This window comes from Apteryx rowi, unplaced genomic scaffold (assembly GCF_003343035.1).
Source record: "Apteryx rowi isolate R43461 unplaced genomic scaffold, aptRow1 scaffold_305, whole genome shotgun sequence".
NCBI lineage: Eukaryota > Metazoa > Chordata > Aves > Apterygiformes > Apterygidae > Apteryx > Apteryx rowi.
The window spans coordinates 832,543-854,114 of NW_020449475.1; the positions used below are offsets into that span (position 1 = coordinate 832,543).

The 21,572-nt window shown below is 39.8% G+C and overlaps 1 protein-coding gene across 1 annotated transcript in view; it reads right to left on the minus strand.

Moving 5' to 3' along the window:
* The window catches only part of THEMIS (thymocyte selection associated), an 88,451-nt gene that overhangs the window by 13,149 nt on the left and 53,730 nt on the right, over positions 1–21,572 (minus strand). The window contains exon 5 of the mRNA XM_026070160.1: positions 6,131–6,284. Coding sequence (XP_025925945.1) covers positions 6,131–6,284 — 154 coding nt within the window. The remainder of the gene's footprint in view (positions 1–6,130; positions 6,285–21,572) is intronic.

A 21,572-nucleotide genomic window follows, 5' to 3' on the forward strand; every position in this document is an offset into this window, starting at 1 on the left:
CAGTTTGCCTTGGGGTATATCCCTGTACAACTAAAGATGACACAGTTTCCTAACCCTGTAAAACAAGGAACTTTATAACAGTTCAGCTTAATTTTCTATGTATGTGCTAAACAGAGCTACTAAGAGTTTGTTTGGAAACCCTCAGTAAATAAAAGCTATTCTTTATCTGATCTACTGCTGTGAGCAGTCTAAGCTAAGACAGTATATAGGATGAGGTTAAAAAATTAACTAACTGCAGCTTTCGTGAGGAGTAAGGTAAAAGAGATACCCTCCGGCCTTTGAAACCAGGAACAGTGCTAGGAACGGGACTAGGTGGGAAGAGTTAGTGCTTTAAATCTTTGTAGGGCCAGAGGCAAGCAAGCATTCAGCAGCACTAATAACAATGTCTTCTCTAATATTCTTGGGCATACACCTATGGCTATTTGCAAAGCACAGGTCTCTAGTCATAAACTCAGTGAAACAGGAAAAAAAACAGAGTCTATTTGATACCTAAAGTTTAAAATAAATGTTTCTACTGGAAGCAAGAAGTATTAAGTCAGTAATCTACTGTTACAATTGATGAGTGTGTGTCAACCAGGAGATAAGAAAACTCTGTGCTTTCATAGGAGGGATAATACATCAAAGGATAGGATCTTTCTTAATGGGATGAAGCCCAAAGGAAATAGAGGAAAAACTAAGACAGGATAATTTAGCACTTGAAAAAGTCACCAGAACAAGCTTCCTTGATGAGTAGAGTATTTTGGAATTAAAAACAAATGAAGAATTAGCTAAGAAGAATGTGCTAAAAAGTGAAAAATAGCAAATCAAAATCAAATGCTATTGGAGATTCTAAAAAAGGTTTATTGAAGACATATAAATAAGGTTCAATGGGATGGACAAAGGACAAATACTATTGGCCCAGAATGAATAAAGAGATATAAAACAGTCAGAGAATCTAACCAGGGCAGATGAAACAATCAAAACCTTTGCCTTGATTTACTGAAACATACCTACGGAGCTAGAGGCTTCATTCAAATAAATGATAATAAGCAGAAGGTCCAAATCAATAACAGCTGCAAAAAGACTGTTTTCTAGTGTCCAGAGTTGCAAACTGCATGAGCTAACAAGAAAGATGAGCAGTGTGAAGAAGAAGGCAGAAAATTTGCTGTCAGTGCAGCTAACTGAGCCAGCCAACAAACACAGCAGTTTGTGTAGCAGTTTCTGGACTCTGGGTCAAGACCCTCTTGATCTTCTGGTAACACCATCTAAGATTGTCAGGGGACTCCTGGGAACCCTCTGACAAACCCCAGGGTGCCTGCTGCTGCTGGGTGAGGATAGCTGCAGGAGGCTGTGACTTCTAGCAAGCTCTAGCAACTTCTATTGAGCTCTGACAGCTCTTCTTGACACAAGGGTGTTTTGAGCTTTTCTTCCCAGCTGACTCCTGATCAGGGAGGGTCAAGCACCATTTTGGCAGGTTCTAGAGAAAGGCCTATGAAAGTGCTGGGCCAAAGCACAGCTAATGGGCAGTCAACAGGTGCAGCAGTCTGTACAGAAGGGCTAGCAACTCTGCTCAGACCAGCACACATAACCTCAGAGGTGGTGGTGATGCACCCCAGGCCACAGTCACCAGCGGCCACTGGAGTAACCAATGATATGATATTCCCAGGGGAGACATGGAAAGTGTCAAGTGTGATTAAGTGACTCTGGAAGTGAGGGTCAAGGGCATGAGGGCCCAGGTGGGGTCTCTTCAATCCTGCTGGTGAAGGGAAAGAGCTTGAGAAGGAGTGGGTGGATCCTGTGGGTCAACAAACGTTTGTGCAGCTGGTATTCATAACAGGATTTAACCTTCTATGACCATTTGACCTTCTCTGGGGGATCAAGGACTGCTTGGAAGAGATGGGATCCACCTGACTAAGTGGGGCAAAAGCATCTTTGCTGACAGGTTAGCTAGACTTTTAAGGAGAGCTTTAGACTAGGAATGACAGAGTAGGCAGAGGATGACCAACTAGAAAGTGAGGAATTGGTTTACTGTGTTGGCAAGCAAAGTGTGCAGGGTGATGTGAACAGGAAGGACCTCATACAAACAGGGTTGAAGTCGGTCACTCCAAGCATATGCACATAAACGAGGTGCCTACAGAATAGCATTATGGTGAAAGCTCTCATACCCTTTCTGGGAAATCAATGTGACTGGGTCCCTCTCTGAAGTGCCTCTACATTAATGCATGCAGAATGGTGAACAAACAAGAGAAATTAGAAGTCTGTGTGCAGTTGCAGGGCTACAATCTCATTGGCATCACAGAGACGTGGCAGGATCGCTCACACTACTAGAGTGCTGTAGAGGATGGATACAGGCTCTTGACCGGCTGGGATGGCAGGGAGACGGAGTTGTCCTTTACGTGAGAGAGCAGGGGGAGTGCCTGGAGCACTGCCTGGGGACAGATGAGGGCCAGCTGAGGGCTTACGGTCAGAATCGGTGAGCAGACGAACATGCGTAATGTTGCAATGGATGTCTGCTACAGACTGCCTGATCAAGAAGAAGTAGATGAGGCCTTCTTCACCCAACCATAAGAAGCTTCACATTTGCTGACCCTGGTCCTCATGGGGGACTTGAACCACCCTGATATCTGCTGGAGAGAAAGCACAGCAGGGCACAAACAATTCAGGAGGTTTCTGCAGTGCATTATGATAACTTCCTAACACAGGTGATCAAGGAGCTGATGAAGGGAAATGCTCTGCTGGACCTCATACTTATAAACAAGGAAGAACAGGTTGAGGATGTGAAGGTCAGGGGAAGTCTTGGCTGCTAAATAACTAGCTAAATAGACAGTGTGGAGGATTAAAAACTGGCTGAATTGCCAGGCTTAAAGGATTGTGATCAGCAGCACAAAGTCCAGCTGAAGGCCAGTCATTAGTGGAGTAGCCCAGGGTCAATACTGTATAACATCTTCATTAATGACCTGAATGATGGGAAAGAGCGTATCCTCAGCAAATTTGCAGATAATACAAAATTGGGAGCAGTAGTTGATAGATCAGATCAGATGGTTGCACTACCATTTAGAGGGGCACTATCATTTAAATAGGCTGGAGAAATGGGCAGAGAGGAACCTCATGAAGTTCAACAAAGGGAAATGCAAATTTCTGCCCATGGGGAGGAATAACCCCATACACCAGGACAGGCTGAGGGCTGAACAGCTGGAGAGCAGCTTTGCGGAGAAGGACCTGGGGTCCTGGTGGACAACACATTGAACATGGACCAGCAATGTGCCTTCACGGCAAAGAAGGCTAACTTCCTGGGCTGCATTGAGAGCGTTGTCAGCTGGTTGAGGGAGATGATCCTTCCCCTCTACTCAGCGCTAGTGAAGCCACACCTGGAGTGCTGTGTCCAGTGCTGGGCTCCTCAGTACAAGAAAGACATGGACATACTGGAGCAGGTACAGCAAAGGGCAACGAAGATGATTAAGGGACTGGAACATTGTACGAGGAAATGCTGAGAGAGCTGGAACTTCTCCAGCTTGGAGAAGAGAAGGCCCAGGGGACATCTTATCAGTGTGTATAAGTATCTAATGGGAGGATGTGAAGAAGACAGAGGCACACTCTTCTCAGTAGTCCCCAGTGACAGAACAAAAGGCAATGGGAACAAACTGAAACACAGGAAGTTCCATTTAAACATGAGAACACTTTTTTACTGTGAGTGTGGTCAAACGCTGGAATAGGTTGCACAGAGTAGCTGCAGAATATCCTTGAAGATACTTGAAACCCAGCTAGACAGATTCCTGGGCAGCCTGCTCTAGCTGACCCTGCTCTGAGCAGAAGGGTTGGACTAGAGGATCCCCAGAGATCCCTTCTGTCCTCAGCTCTTCTGTGATTCTATAAAACCCTGAGAACCATAAAAACTTTTGGAAGTCATTCCAGGCTAGCGAGGCAAAGCGCAAGTCCTAAGTAGCATCCTGCCATGGTAACTGATCCAGTGAAGCAGACTAGATCACTGGAAGAAAGTAAGAAAGACAGAAAGCATGTCTGTTTGTCTAAAACATTAAACACTTGAGTGCTGCTCTTACAGCTTGAGCATCCTGACAGTGACGCAGTCAGCAATCCCAATGCATGAAGTGAAGACTAACTACTGTCCCATCAAGCCTTTAAAAATGGGATAGGAAGCCTTCTCCTTGTTGACGACACAACAGGTGCTGCATTAATGCATGCACATCTTATGGTCAGTTAATAAGCCTCTGTTCATACTGTCTGTTGCTTCTTTTCACTTTGAGATCTCAATCCACATCTGGTATGGGGGGGGCCCCTTCCCCTCCTGCCTTAAACCTACCCTGTAGAGAAAGAAAAGACAATTCAGTACTAGCTGAAATGAACACAATCGCCAGCTAGTTTTATGGCTATATGTAGATGCAAAAGCAGTAACAAGGTCTCAAACTATGATGATTCCAAAATAAAGAATGGAAAGAGCAGCCACCTTCTAATGCTGTTACTGAACTGAAGCTTTAGTAACAGTATCTCCAAACTTCTTTTTTTCAGCCGGGGGATCTCAGTTTAGAAACCACTGCACTGTTCCTGTAACAGAGGCACAGGAAGTGACTGTAAGATAATGCTTGTCACTACATGAATGTGCTGAACTGAGCCGCTGGGTTCAGAAAAATCTTTGAAAAAATCTTGATTATAAAACTGTTACATGACTTCAGCCTGTGTCACTTTCCATGTCTGTGAGGAGTTCAAACACAATGAGGTAAAGCAGCTACACAAGCACGGAGTTCTGCAGTTGTGGAAAAGCCAGTCCTCAGCACAAATTGTAAGCCTGACTTCTTTCAGTAAGGATGCCTTAGGCATGTTTTCTTCAGGTGTGTCCCTTCCCACCTCTCATGCCTGCCTTACCCCACAGAGATCAATCCCTATAATTGATTCAGCTGATCCCTTTTGCATGAACAACAGTTTTCAAAGTCAAGCCCCGGTATTTTGCAAGTAGTACCCTTGGCACAAGACTGTAAATCATCAACCCATCTTGGTAATATTTCTGTTCCATGGTTTAAATGGAGGATATCATTCTCCAGAGCTGGCAACGTGGAAGCTTCACCATTTGCTGCTACAAAATCTAATCAAATCATTAAGCACTGACAAAATGGAGCCTACAGGGAGATTTTCAAAGCCACAAAATAACAAATTTAATATTATCTTTCAAAAGCAGTTGAATACCAAAATACCATTTGAAAATCTGTCCCCAAATAATCAACTTTCACGGCCATGAGAATTGCCAGATATTCAATATTCAACACTAAAAAAGCTATTTAATTTGCATTTGGAGAAGTCTCAATGAGAATGGTTTCAAACATACAGACCATCATTTTTGGGAGTGTTACACATTGAATGATGAGACAATAAAGAAAAACTTTATGGGAAGTTTATATTAATATCAAATATCAGTTAACAAATGCAATGGCAGTGAATACTTATGCCCTACTTCTCCAGATGTTCCAGTGCTGCAATTAATGTGACATACTTCAGATACGACCTGTGACTGACAGACTAGTGAAATCAATTGAATTTTTTATATTAACTTCAAAGTCTTTTGGATTTGTCCTCATATCATTTAGCTTCTCAACCTCAATATGTTCTGAGAAAGCAAAAGTTGAAAGATAAGTAGAAAACCTAAGCAGTTATCAAAAATACTTGGGAAATCTAAGGAAAGGGTGACTTTGAAAACAGTTGATGGTCAAGTAATTTGCTCAATACTACTTTTTCTTCAAAACATGAAAATGTGACTTGAAGAAATCTTCATATCTTTAATGTAAATTGCTTGCTCATCTTCAATGCTTCTTGGAATCAGCATTTTTTAGAACAGATGATGTGTAGATTCCTAAAGCAAAAGGAAACTGCATCTTTTCCACACAAGTTGATTCCTGAAAACTACTGAATATTCATGCTGCAGTGTCAAACAGACTTTAATATCATGCTTCTGTTGAGAGCTCAGATGAATTTGCCTTATGGCATTTATGGTGGAAGAACAGAGATGTGAACATTTTATCTCTTTTGACTAATCCGCAGATTCCAAATGAAATCATGCAAAATAATCCTGCATGTAAATTATTTATCAAGGCTAGGGTTAAGTTTTGTTATATTAATTATACTCAAATCATAAAGTTTAACTGACCTTTAACCACACTGGTTTCCACTAATGTAGCTGTCCTAGTCATATCTTTCTCTTTCTCGTGGTGCATCAAATCATTTTGACAACCAACTTTTAATTCCGAAACATCAGCAGCTTGATTTGAGCAGAATGTCTTGGTGGTGTCTTCACAGAAATTCTGAAATTACATAGAAGAGCACATTGGTTTCACATGTAAGTTGTTACTCCAGACTGGATACTTTCACAGATGTGACAAGTARGAGCATCATTCTTTGGGTCACGTCTGTGAATTGTAACCACAATTTTTCTGTTTGTCAAAATAAGTTATCAATCACATTTACCACCAATGCTTGTCTTTCAGACATGTACATCACAAAATAACATGACTGGAAGGCACTATAGGTGAAGAAATTACCCTTAAGACATATCTCTATTCTCCTTTTTCTTTGCGTGGATATATGGATGTGCAAATGCACAGAAGGGAGATTTATGTATCCCTTTCTGTTGATACAGATTTCTTTCTGAGCAACTATTTCTACTCTATTGTTCATTAATTTAAAGAGTTCTGTTATATAGTACATTACAAAATCATATAATGTCTGACATTTCAATTATACTTATCCAGTAGCCTTCATAGCATGGTTAGCACAGTTAGATGGTAGGAATAGACCATTATAGCATCATTAATTATAATGTTGTTACACTGCAGAAGGAAAATTACGTGATTGTAACACTTGCACCCCTTAAATTTCACGCTTGGTATATACACTTTTATAATTCAGATTTTTTAATGGTCAGTTATTTATATCATAGTTACTTTCCATTGTATGAATATTTTTCACTTGTATAAATCACCTGTATAAATGTCAGTTAAAAGTATCAAAAAGTGAATCTTCAATGAAACTATACACTAACTGCAGTGTAGTTACAGTCCAACTGCAATCACTATATCAGGAAGTGTCCTTTTTTTTAAAAAATAGAGAGAGAGAGAGAGAGAGAGAGATTTTCCATTCAAAATCAAATGTAGATTTTCATCAGCGATGCTAAAGCCATCCTATTCAGAGACAGAAAGTGATGTTAGTAAAACTGACAGTAGTTACGCAGTAGTAGTGTCTGATCTGTTCAAAATCAACCCACACTTTGGGAAAGCACAACACGAGACCACATTTTATGACAAGCTGTCCATTTCGAAAGAGATATCAGCAAGCAAAAAAAAAAGCCATTGGTAACTGAAATAGCAAACTTGAGACAGTATTTTAAGCAGAATGACTGAAGATGAAATCTGTAAAATGCATGGAAAATTTTCCTCAGTGGGTGGGTCATGGCATGACATAAGTGGAGGACCCTCATTTTTTAGTTAAAAGAACCTACAGCAGTTATGTCCATTTTCTAAAATAAACACTGAAAGCCCTATCTACAGGGGTTGACTGCGTTACAATATTCAATGCAAGTTTGTGCAGCACAGGCTGTACACTCTTAGGTACTGCTCTTCTTGATTGCAAAAGAACCTTTGATAGCAAGCAAAGCTTTAAGCAGTGATAAAATTCACAAAGACCTCAGGGATTTATATGAAAAGAAATACTACTGAGGAATAGTTTACAAAGAGGACAGAAATGTCAGAAGAAATTCTTAACAGCAAAGAAGAAAAAATAACCTAATAGAAAAGATACTGTTTGTTCAAACTCAGACAATTCTCGGCTGGTATATAGTGCAATAGCTTCCCTGAAATTATAGGAGCTTTGCCTTTTTTCACCAGCAGCGTGTGGCCCTTCTTTTCTTGATCTGCACCTAAACATGCCTATACGTACCAACTGGCAATACGAACACACACTTTACAGCCAAATATTGAGAAATTTCCACTTTTTGTTCAGGGACAATATATGCTTAGACAAAAAAAAACTTTCAAAGCTTTCACTAAACTTGTCACATCCTCAGGATCATTTTATCATAATGACCTCAGAATCATAATTTTTTGTGTACGAATGAAAGATCTTGGATGGGGCAGTGAAACACTGTTATTCATAGGCAGATTGTTCCTGAGTTTAAGTTACCGGGGATAATTAACACAAAAAAAGCCTTCCCCTCTAAAGTCAGCTTTTGTGTTATTAGGGAACCTTAATGCAAATAGCATAAATAATAAAGTATTTTTTAATACTGTAATTCTTTTCTAGTCAGCTCCTTTTTTAACATATTAATCCTAGCAATTGGTACCATGAATGAGTATGTTCAGATTATTTATTTTGCATTGTCTTAACTAACTTAAGAAAAAGCCTTGGTGTCAAAAGGGAAAAGCCCCCTCATTACAAAGAATGTGACTGAAGTTTGTGCAAATCTTATCAGTCATTCAGCAAAACCACACACTGTGATACAATGGTTCCCCAGTGCATGCTGCAATAAATTAAAATATGCAGAACTCAAACATTTAAGAACAAACTGGGAGTAGAAACTGAATTGTCACTTCAGTATAGATTGAAATCTGATACCACTTTAACATTCTTAATAGAGCTATAGATAACAAATGGACTAAGAGAAACATAGATAAGGTACACTTTTAAACTATATGAAAAATATAGAGTGAAGTGCTACAGTCTTCTTCCAAATATTAGGCGGGACTAATAGCACAGTATTTGCTAATGCATTAAATCACTGTTCCACCAATTTAGAGTCAGGATATCAGTCATGGTTTTCAATAATGTTACTGCCAGAACAAACACTGATTAAGTTTAAAACATCATGATTTGAACCATGGTCATTCATTATAATGGACTACTCATGAGGAAAATCCAAATCTCAACATTTGGAAAATCCAACCAACAGCTACAGTTTTGTGAACTAAAAATTTTACCTCAATAGTTAAGCACTGGCGATTACATCCCTGCATGCACTCATTATCCATAAATAACTCAGAAGACAAAGCACAAAGTCATAAAAGTAAGGTAGCCTAAGACTGCATAGTCCCCCTCAGGAAATACGAGGTGTTGTATCAAACAGCATACAAAATGTTGTGACATCTAATGTAAGCACTAGAGGACTGGAGATGCATAATTTTAGTAAGAACAGAAGTTTCAGCATTCTGCAGAAGTTGTAAATGTGTGCAGAGTTTATCTAATGTACATGAAATGAAAATGCTGAAGTAAAAAAATGAGTTTAGGAGTGAACAGTTTGAATGAATTTCATTTGATTACCTGAATAGCTTAATGCACTACATTTGTGTGTGTGCACGTGCATAAGCTCACATATACAAGCAATGCTTCCCTTCACTTGTGTCCACCAAAAGCAGTGAAATCTGACATCGTTCTTATTCTCCTGAACAGCTCTGCATAAACAATAACAACAATGCTTTGCCCATCTCCAGCACCAGTCACACAAACCTTTTTCTAAAATGTCAATTTTCCCTTCAGTTTGAGCAGTTTACCACCCCCTTTTTTACAGCTCCAAGGGGCATTCTTCCCTGCCTGCAGAAATTCATTGGTCTCCCTGTGAATATTTCTTTTATTACCATGTCTAATTGCTTTTTGAAGTCATTTACACTTCTGATATTCACATCATGTAGCAATGAGTTCTGGAGTTTATTTCTGCACTGTGTAAAATTTCCTTTGCTTTATTTAACTGTCCTACCTAATAACTTCATGCAGCTATTGTAATCACTCTCTGTTCACTTCTTCCTTGCATTCAGAATTTTACAGGCACATATGATTTCTCTCTTGAGTCACCTCTTCTTCTGGCCAAAGAGTTCTAGTCTATTTAACCTCTCCTCTTAATGAAGTCAAATTATAATCACTGATGGACCAGATCCTGAAATTTCTGGTTCATTGCAAGAAACATCCCAAAGCTGCTGAAGGCAGTTCATATACCACACCTACCTGAGACAGCATTATTTAGTCACAACTGCTCAGTAAGCTAAGAATATAACCCAAGAGTTCTTATAATGAGAAGACTTTGGAGGGAACTTCAATAATACTAGTAGTAACCACTGAGACCAAATAGCAGAAAAAGAAGCTCTTCAAGCAAGCAAGAAAAAAAAATCTGTAAAATCTGTTTTAAAAAATCATATATGTGTTCGTAATACACATTATTGTTTTGGTTTCTTTCTGTTTTTTCGTTTTTTGGGKTTTTTTTTAAAGGGAAAGAAAGCCTCAACAACATCTAGAACATTCAGAGTAAAGAAGGAGAAACAACATTTGTTTAAAGAACTGAAAAATGTGGGAGTAAATATGAAACCAACAGCTGTCACAGTCTCTGATAATGCTGTGAGAGGTGTAGCGGCATAAACCAGTCTGACAAAACTATGCCTTTCTAGACAGAAAGTCAAGCTGTTATATGATTACAAATGACTCTAGTGAAGAGGAGGACTCATTTGTCGGAGCAATCAGTGCTGGACATGGCACTATACCTTTGGAGTACATTTTTTATGAGTCTCCCGTGCTACTAGACACAGATCATAAACCTTTTACTGCAATCTTTTAAGACAGCTTGGAGTGGCACTCTTTGCTGCCTTCAGAAACTCAAGCCAAAGCTCTAAACATATATCTTTGCTTTGGCATATACTGCACTGGTATATTTATCTGTTAAATGCTTAATTGGTTCATATACTTTTCCACCAGAGGAAAAGCCATATACATAGAACGAGAGTGTGACAAATGGTTTTGTAGTCCCCACACATTTTACTGTTTCCAAACAAAAAAAGGCAATTTGTCAACACAAGCTACAAAAGAAGATTCTGCAAGAGTCATATGGCAGTGTAATCATGGGGAAGCCCAAACCAGGCTTTATGTAGCTTTAGCTTTTAGTATTTTACTGAATATTTTAAAGTAATGATAAGAGAAGGGTAGAGAGAGAAATATCAGTCTAAGTGAGACAGCGAGATCCTATTTGCTGTTTTACAGAGAAGACTTCATGAGTCTCAGGGCAGCTCACAGAATGACACCCTACACCAATAGTGATCATTTTATTCCAACATTCATTACATTTGCATCACTTTCTGCACAAAGAAATTAGCACTGTAGTGAATCAGAGAAGAGTCCTAGGTTTTGCTTCTCATATTGTATCTATGTAATACCAGGGTAAGTGATATTACAATCAGGTCCGTAGACTGCCCTGAAACACAGACCCAAATTCTCTGCTGGCTTGCAGGAGTGCAAATGGGAATGGCTACATTTCTTCAAAATAATTCAAACCAGATTTACACCAGTGTTAGTCAAAATAAAATTTCACCCACATGAACGGGCAAAGGAATGGGCTTTTCCATGTAACAGATGGGAAGCATGAATTCAAATAATGGGAATACACAACTGGAAACTCCTGACACCTCACAGGAAATTTGCATTATTATGGCAGACATTTAGGACTGAATTATTCCACTTGAAAGGAAACGATTACCTTTTGATTATTACTCATTTGTATCCCAAGGTAGCCTTCTTGCATGATCTATTGGCAAGCCAACTTATCTTGCACATCGAGGTAATTTTTGCAAGGGCACACTGTACCTATAGTTAAGGGTATGGACAAGGGTCCATGATTTTGTAGTGAAGAATTTTACTGTCTTCCCCATTGCACTGATTCTAGTGCAAGATATCAAGCCTTCATTTTTCACAGTCCATTGGGCTGTGGAAGAGGAGAAGAGCTAGTTAGAAGATGCTTCAGAACAGCCATAGACAGTAAAGAGGATCCTCATTTAGTCTCATTAACATACAGGACAGGAGCACTTTAGAGATTTATTATTTGTCTGCAGAACTCATAAGGTACTATAAACTATAGAAGAACTACTTTTGCCAAAGAAGGGGTCACAGTTACCTCACTTCAAAGGCAGGAACAAAATTGCATTAGATAGTCTACCTAAAAGGGACATGGAACCACTGGTTAAATTACTGGTTTTTGATCAGGGTTCAAATTCTTAACTATTACCCCTTTACAAGGTACTTTTTGTACCTGGCTACAATATCACAATTAATTTGACTTTCACTGTCAGTAGTCTGGGATTTTCCAGGGATTAAAGAGGAGATGCTATGTAATGCAGTCATGATAAACTGCAGAGATGCCACTGTTGGCATATACTTAGGGCTCAAAATACATATTCAAAAAAGAATATTTTCCTAAAAGTAGAAAAGAATTAGCTTATCTGTGTTCAGAGCTTGAATAAAAATATTCTGATTTAAAAAAGGGAACAAAGCAGAAAGTCATGTTCTAGCTATATCCAATTCTACAAAAAGAAAACCAAATAAAGTATGGAATTGAATTGTCTTAGAGAAATCAACAGGCATGTGGAACATTCAGAGTTTTACCCAATATACAGTTTATCTGTGAGCCTGAATAAATATTACAGTGACATGCGATCTAAAAAGAATAAACAGTGAGGGAAGTGACATTTCTGTAAGAACAGAACAAGTTACTCCATTTGGGGGGTTTTGTCTATTTTTGGGGGTGACCAAAGAGGCTGACTGAGGTGGGAAGGAAGAGTAGGTAGCCACTAGATGGCTGTATTCCCTGGCTTATTCTAACAACTCCAGCTGAGCATTTGTACTTAAAACTTCATTTCAAGGGCTTACGATTCAACGGTAAAACAGTAGGCAAAAACTTAGCATATAGTCTCTCATTTGACAAAGTTTTACACTTCTGGTCCACCCTTTCCCCCTTTTAAAACCACAAGAAAAACAAATTTTGTAGTTATAGGACAAGGCAGAAAGAAAATATTTTTCATCAGATTTGATCATTTCTTGGGGCAATGATATGCAGTGAAATGTTGAAATCTGATAATTAAACAGGCCAAGAGGTAACGATCTGGGCGATGGAGGAGCAAATGGGGGGAAAAAAGGGATCCAGCCAACAGGATGACCTTTAAAGAACAGCTACTGTATGAGCACAGTACAAGTTTTTCAAAGAAATTTCATGAGGGCTTTAAGGAGGTAATTAAATACTGCTGCTCTTCCCAGACTGTTCCCACAGTTCAGGTGAATATTCAGCACCTGACTGAGATAAAATAATTTGCTTAATGTTATCAAAAAATACCATGCAAGTGTGTGCCATTCTAATATTCTAGTAAAATTCTTTGCTGGCTTCAGAATTTCAGAGCCTCAGGCTTTTTGTTTGTAATCCAGCAACTTTCATGTACTCATTCACTGCTCACAGTACTTATTTAACCTGTTCTTGTTGGATGCTTTTTTTTTTTTTTCCAAAAATCTGTTCCAGGATGGTGTAGAATACATTTCCAGAGCCTTTAAAATGAAGCTTTGCTACTAAAAGCCCCTTATTGCCAATGGGTCACTAGAATCATGAGCCTCTTTTTCCTGCATTTTTTTCTCCTGCTCTGTATGTATACAAGCAAGAGAGAACAGAAAATAATGTAGGGCATCCCTGAATGGCCTGGGATGAAACAGCGCTGTATTTAGCCAGCACAAAACCACCAGGCTTACATCTTTTGCTATTAATATTACAAATCAAAAAGGATATTTTTAAATCTATTTAGTAATAATTCAAAATGCAAAATACAGAACTGCATAATGAGCTTTCAGCTCCATCCATTCCCTGGTAAATACATTTTTAAATACTCTTTTTCCCAGACCCTCACAGCAGAGAGCAGAATTTTAGTTATCTTTACCCTAAAATATATGATGTTTGCATGATATTTGTTTTTGCAGATACGTCTGCAACTAAGGCCTGTTTTTCCTCAGTACTTAGCATTATGCAGCACTTTCTTAATTCAACACATTGCGCAGAGAAAGGCAAATAAGTATTATTTTCTGTCTTTCATGTGCCAGCAAAATGAAACATACCCTTTTCCACATAGCTTCAAAAGGTGAATAGGAACCTGTCAAGTTCACCCTGCTGTCACCTCTCCATACATCCTGCCTTGTCACAACACCTTCAGCACCAGCAGCACTGCATAACCACCTTGTTTCAGACACAGTCATGAGCATTCAGCTATAGAAATTAGGCCTCAGCTGTCTCAAATTGGACAATGAAAAACAGTTAGTAGTCACCTGTGAAAATTTTTGGTTTCCATGACACTCACTGCATGAGAAAGGCAAGTGTGAACCGAAGCAGGAACAGAGCCCTGTTGTCTGATGAGGAGTCGGACACCTTAACCCCAAAGCAGGTTTTCTTTTTTCTTTGCCTATTCATCCACTTAGCACCGAAGTTCTTGGGAGAAAAAATGTTCCGATGTAAATAATTAAGATCTGCTCCTGTATTACAAATACATTTTGCCTCAGCGAATGGAAGTGCTTGTTTGTTCAAAGACTATGAAATGTTGTATTTTGCAGAATTACCACTTAAGCAAAAGATGTGAACTCTTCTCATTTATCTTAATGGGACATTAACTGGAAATTTAATTACAAGGGAGAGCTAATTATTGCAGGTTTGCCAAACTGCAGATGGAATCTACTCAACAGAATGAAATCTGAATGCTGAAGTCAACGTGAACATAAGTTCAATCTAGTGTGGGGAAAATTTGAACTGAAACCAAGTGAAAAAAAGACTGAAATTTCCTGTAGCTCCTGACACAGAATCTCAAATCAGGCACCCCATGCTGCACCGTTCTCATAGCTGTCTCTCCCTCAATCCTCAGATCTTTTGTTCCCCTAAAAATGAAAGAATAGCCATACTGTTTCAGACCAAGAATACATCTCACTCAATATCTTTTCTCCACCATTGCCATATGCAGACACCAAGGACAAGTAAGAACAGAGCAAGACTATCAGCTACCTCCAAATACACTCTCAGCCTCTAATTATTTTCTGCTCAGGGAATTTCCTGAGTTTGACGTGGTTTGCCTATTTAGTAACCCTCAAAGGGGTCTCTCTTCCAAGTTTTCGTCCAATCTCCCCTTGAACTCCTGATACACTTGTCCCATTTCCTGTAATTGTGGCCCTCCAGAGAGCAGGGAGGGGGGAAACAAGATTTTTTAAATAAATTGTTTTCAAGTTCTTACTGCTGTGCTGCCCTTCCTAGCATTAGTCGGCAAGTCCAGCTGCAGAGCTCACACTGTGCTTCCTCTCACTGAATGACAGAAAATGCTGCCTGTGGCAGACAGCAGCTTCAGTAAAGCAGCAGGACATCATATTGGTAGGAATTAAATACTTCAGAGCAGATTCTGATCTCAGAAACTAGGTGTAAATCTGAAGTCACTCCCTGCAATCCAGAAGAGCTATTCTGGATTTACTCGATCATAACTGAATTCTGAATCAGACCCTTTTTTTTTCAAAATCATCTGGTTTCCAGACCACAGTGGGGAATGTAACAGCAGGAGTGAAAGGAGAAATGGCTTATTTTATTAGTAAAATGCATTCCTATTCTAAAAGGTATTTTTGTAACTTTGAATCCCTTCAAGAATTTGCCTTCTCACATTTTATATATATATATAAATATATAAAAATGTACACAGAGGTATGAGTATATAAATATTTCAGTTTATCCACTAGAAGCAAGTGTTATTTTGGTGAAAAGAAAATATTCTGCCCCATTTTTTTTACTTTCCCCATTTATTCCTTATTCTCTGACATCATTTCAAAGCTCTGACACTGAATTCACTCACAGCTGTGTGAAACTTCACACTGGTGGCCAACAAACTGGGCTCAATCACAGGGGTTTTTGGTTCATTGTCAGTATTAAAAAATGTACTGGGGAAGAGCTGGATTTTTTCTCTTCAGAAAGAAGGTTTGAATTTTAGAATGTCTAGCAAACTGGGAAGTACCTTCCTTCCAGCAAAGAAAGACTTATTAATAATCACTTATAATAATCATTTGTAATCACAGATATGTACCATTACTATTAAAAAGGGACATTTCAGTCCAGTCTGATAAAAATTCAACTGCTAGTAATGCAGATTTTGAATTTCCTCAGTTCACAGGAGGGAACAAAAGGGAGGGAAGGATAGGCTGGCAAGAGCATTCACTCTCTGATATCAAAACTAAAATTGTGTGTGATACAATAGTCTCACTTCTGCTTCTCACTCCTCTTCCATAATCATCATCCTTTTGGGTGCTGGAGTTGGCTGGAGCTATGAGACCCAAGAGCTCTCCCTGGGCTATGACCATGGAGAACAGCTAGTCGAGGTCAATGACTGACTTCAGAGCCAGGCTGCAGATTCAAGCATGGAGCAGCTTCAGTACTAAGCTGCGAGGATGAGAATTAGTCTCTTGTGTTCATAACTTAAGATTTTTTCAATGTTTTTATTACATCCATTCCATTCTGTGTTCCTTCCAGAGAGATGATATTGTAGGAGAGATCTGGCATTCCAGCGGTCTTCAAGCAGTGATTGTGGTACTCACATGCTCACATGCTAAGAAATGTTTAATAGCAGAGGTTCATATTCAAGCATTGTGCATTACACATTGTATTGTGGATGCCAGAACCCAAAGCACATATGTTCATATTAATGTGTGATGGGTTAGTTCTTAACTGTTCATTGTACATATATGTAGGTGCCATACCACTGGCTTTTACCACAACACAATAGTGTTTTGCCTCCTATTCCTTCTCCCTGATGCTTATGTGGCAATTAGGTGGTTTCTTACTTGGTGGTGCTTGTGGTGGTATCCTTGACAATCTTTTCTGATGCTCCTAAAGGAACTATTCTGGAGATAGTAGTTACTCATTTTCAACATATTCTGTTTATTTAGAATGCTGTTAAAAACATGAACATAAAAATTTTCTCACTATCTGTACTGCAGAACCCTGGCTGAAGTTATGGCTACATCTCAGGTAAACTAAAATCCTCCCAGTATTGCCTTCTAAAATTATATTTGCTTTCACACTCAAACTAGAGCTAAATCAGATGAGAAAGGCTTAAGCACAATCTAAATCTAGAATTGTTCCACCACAAATACAAAACACAAACAATGGAAAAAAACACATGGGAGAGGAGAAGAAAGAGAAAGTCACCTCAGAAAAAGAATTGAGGTGGACTGGCTAAAGTGGAGCTCTGTGTTGCCTTTTTTTCTTTTTTCATTACTCCAAGCCATTATATTACTGTTCTTGAAAAGGACCAGGGAATTAAGCTGATAAAGGACTTAGCAAAACTGAAGTATGGCCCTACCCATTCATGAATGCAGGCCAATGCCACGTCGGGCTTTCATGATACTCCTGAAGCCTCAATACTCTCTGTAAGGGTTTGAAGTGAATAAGTAATGGTACAAATGTTTTGCAAGTGGTAGACAAACACTCTGAGGAATTTTGAGCTGTGGCTGGTTTTCAACCTTGATCACTTGATTTTTCAAAATAGCATGCGCAAACCTGGGACATGAGAAGGTACTTGACATCTGACTGGTCAGATGAAACAGGTCAGGTTCCTCACAGCATCAAGAATGTTAAGGCAAAGTTGAATGTATAAGCAATTTCTGTTCATTGCTCTGATCTTATGGACATATCATACAGGACAGGCAAGTATTTCCTATGGAGACAAAAGACCAGGATGAATCACACTTTGAATGTAAGTACTGCATTTGATGGTCTTGGTAATGTCCTCACACAGCCCTTAGGAAATATCAATCTATCTTCACTCTTGCAGGAAGGGCTCAAAGACCTTTCTTTCATTTTCTGTTCCTGAGGAAATCCCATGCTTATGTTCTCAGTGCACTGCATAATCAGGATCCATCTTGTCTCCAGGTGAGCTCTTCTGGCACTGACAAAGCTGACAAAATGTGACCAAAAATGTGAGTTCAAACCAACCAGATATCAGCCCACTGGTTACCACAGCCTGTTTTAACATGTGCAATCATGCTCTCAGTCTTAAGCAGCTGGCTTGATAGTCCATCTACCAGTGACAATGTTCTTACTACAGCTATGATGGTAAGATATGGTTCATCAGAAATGAACAGTCCATCAAGTAAACATTGATGTATTGCAAGTATAATTAAGAAAATCAAGATGTTTTCGTGGGAGTCATCAATAGTGATGTATTTTGGATGGACACAGAAAAGTCTATGATAAAATCTTTGAGATCTTTAAATATCCAGGCAATTTTTAGAGCTTTAAGGTAGATTTTTTCTTTGTCAGACAGCACGCTTAACAAATAGGTCTTCTTGCACTGCTTGTCTCTTTCTGACATGGGACAATTCCTTCACTACAGAATGGTTCTTCAGCTGTAATAATGGATAGCTTGCTTGCATTAAAAATGGGCAAATCACGATTTCATTAATCTCACTGAATCGTTTCTTCTTCTCTTCTCATCTGTTCGTTGCTGGGGTGTAGTAGCTCAAAAGGAGAGTGTGAAATTTCAGCCCTGCTAAGTATGCGTTTGTCTTAAAATCTTATTATACTCAGATAATACTTCAGTTGTTAGTTCAGCCATTCTACAGATGACACTACTGTTTACGCAGCCCTGCAAGTGGATACTGTTTCCCCCCAGTTCACATGCATTCGTGTTCAGGATATGTCCAAGTTCTTGAAATATTCTCTGAACTTTGCATATAGTTTTGGTGCCCTTTTAAACAGTTTATTCATTATCTTTCTGGAAGATCCTGGGTGCAGAAGACATTCTAAGTGATAAGTATCTGCATTTCCTAACCAGAATAACAAATAATTCCCAAACTATGTTTTCAAAGCCCAAGATGACATCCACAGTGCTGCTTTTTTTAGCACTTTTGCAGCTGACCAATGTATTAGCAACTTCTGGCATGGATAGTCCTGCTCCACACTCCCGTTGAAGTGTAGGCCGTCAAGACACATCTTCACACATCTTCAGAAGGCTTTGCCAAAATGACCACAGGTACACACCAGATAGAAGATTCTTTAATCAAATTAATAATTGCTTTGTGGACAATGCTTGGAACCATTTCTTGACAAGAAAATGTATTTCAGTGAAGTCCTCTGAGGGAAAAGAGTTGTGCATCTCTCATGAGTTTGATCACATGGGGTTGTTTTAGTTTCCTTAGTGCACTGAAGTATCTTGGGAATTTAAAAAGGTTTTACTTCTGCAGCCTAAAATCTGATCTCATTCAATCTTTGAACTATGTTTATTTCTTCATGTGCCTTTCAATTCAGCAACCAGCCTTTAACAATATAATGATATCTTCTCCCGAGGCTTTGTGCTCAGCCTTCAGATGGTCAGCAGGATCTCTTTCTCTGGTGCCAATACTTTCTTCTCAGGAGATGGAAATTGAGATGACCCTGAGCAAGCCCACAGAATCTCTTTTAAAAAGAGATTACTATACATCAATCTTGCATCAGTCTTGAGAGGTAATATTTTTGGTCCTATAACCTGCACAAATAAGACTTTCTCACTGTTATCAACAACATGTAGTTCAAACTCACAGTCTAGACTAACCTAAATGATATATCCGTCACATGTCGATTATTAGCAGAGCCTTCATCAGTAGAAACCTATGGATAAGCCCAATCCTGACATATGCACTGATTTTGGCTGATTCCGCTTTCCTCTAGGCAGTGCGACTTCATTAAGCTGGTCTGGAAAGATCCATTCTGGGTTAAAGATCGGTCTTGTTCTCAGCCTGATCTAATGACAACAAGTTGGGAAAGCAAATGATGCTGAAAGCAGTACTAGTGAAACACCAGCTATGAGGCTGATGGTTTCTGCACTATTGAAAATTTTTTCACAATGCTTCCACAACTTCCATCATAAAACCCTTTCAGCCACTAAGGAAGATTTTATAGTTTAAAAAAAAGCTATCTGCATAACTTTTCTGTCTAGCCAACCAGACATATATAAATACTTTGGGAAAAAACAGTAACCCCAAAACCCTGCAATGACCTGTTGCACTTTAGCATCCCAGCAGAAGTGTGAATCAATTGTGTTAGTACAAAATTGACCAAGTGGGCCATAACATGCATGCATTTTATGCCAAACCACTGGTCCTGTGTGTCACCCGGCTGCCTCATCCTGATGCCACATGAGCTACACAAGGGATATTCTAGAGTAATCCCCAGTACAGCACAGATATTTAGCTCTTTAGCACAACCCCAATGGCAGCAAAACTAGAAGACTTCTGAAGTACTATCTTTTGAATGGGAGAAAAGAAAAAAGCCCATTGACAGGCACCTGTATACATTCCTTGGACTATTTCACAGCCAGAGGGTATATACAATTATATTTTATCCAGCTCTGAAATTCATCCAGATTCCAGGGAAATCCAGTCTTACTAAGTCAACTAAAGTATAGAAAGTACTATTGGCATTGGGTGAATTCTCCATTTGTAGTCAGGTCCTGTTTATTTTTCTCTTGCCCCAGCCTTCTGTGGCCTGTGATTGTAGCTCACCTGTTTCACCTTGTTAATATGTACACTTCTGGAGTATATGTCTGCAGAGCAAACAGAAGTTCACAGGACCAAATTAAAAAAAAATATTTCAAACAGAAAGATGGAGTGCATGTCTTTGCTAGGAAGGGCTTTGGGGCTGCAACTGGCAGTGGTGGGTAATGAGTAAAACACCAAGCAGGAGCACAGCCTGTCCATCACACCCTGGTTTTCTCAGCCTGGTCACAACCTGCCGAAGCAGAGGCAGAGGCCTCCCTGTTCAACCAGAGGCTGTGGCCACCCAGCACCTCCCATGCAGAGCAAGCGCGGCATTAGAGCAAGACCATGCACTTTGGGCCGTAGCAGGCAACCGTGGCCGTTCGGGCTTTCTTTCAGAGGAGCTGGCTGCCTACGTCTGCCACCTCCAGCGTGCCATCCTGCAGAACTGGCACAGCAGCTTCTTTGCTTGACAAAGTCCTCAGAGAAAGGAGCTGTTCCTCGCCTGTGCCACGCTCCCATGCCTGCCGCAGAGATGCTCACAAGCAGCRGCACAGGCCGGGCTCCCAGAGCCGCTAACCTAGCTCCCCTCCTTCGGCTCCAGCAGTGGAAAGACAGTGTGTCTGATTAATCTGGCAGCATTGTCAGGAGCAGGCCTTTTTTTTCTCAGATGAAGTAACTGCTGACCTGCAATCCCCCTTCATTTTCTTTGTCTGGTTCACAAAATGGTGGAGAAAGGTAGGAAAGGAGGGGTCAAGCCTTTTGGCTGAAGTGAATTAATAACTGCTGCCTCGGAGAACAGCCCAGCTCAGCCAGCCAGAACAAACGCAAGGGCCGGAGAAGGGAGATTCACCACAGTCAGGCACGAGAAGTGATTTCTCTCTCCAGAGGTGCTCTTTTCTGCTTCTTTCACCAAAAATATAGCCTGTGGAACTACAGTGCCATAGTGGGGCACAGCATCGAATAAATGCAAAAACGTTCCCATATCAGAGAGACTGGTCACAGCACACCTTTGGCTGCTACAGTGAACAAATGAAAAAAGCTGTAGATCGTGCATACAAAGAGGTGTGTGGCAGAAGTGAAATCATCTGAGATGAAACAAAATGGCAAATCTGGAGTGAAATGAGCCCGGCAAGTCCCAGAATGATGATCTGGTTGATGGTTTTCTCAAGCTGGTTGAAAAAGGGCATGCTGAGAGTTTGACAAAAGCAACCCAATTCTCAAAAGCATTTGCTTGGTTTTGGTTATTGTTATCTTCATGCCCCAGTGAGATAAATACATGA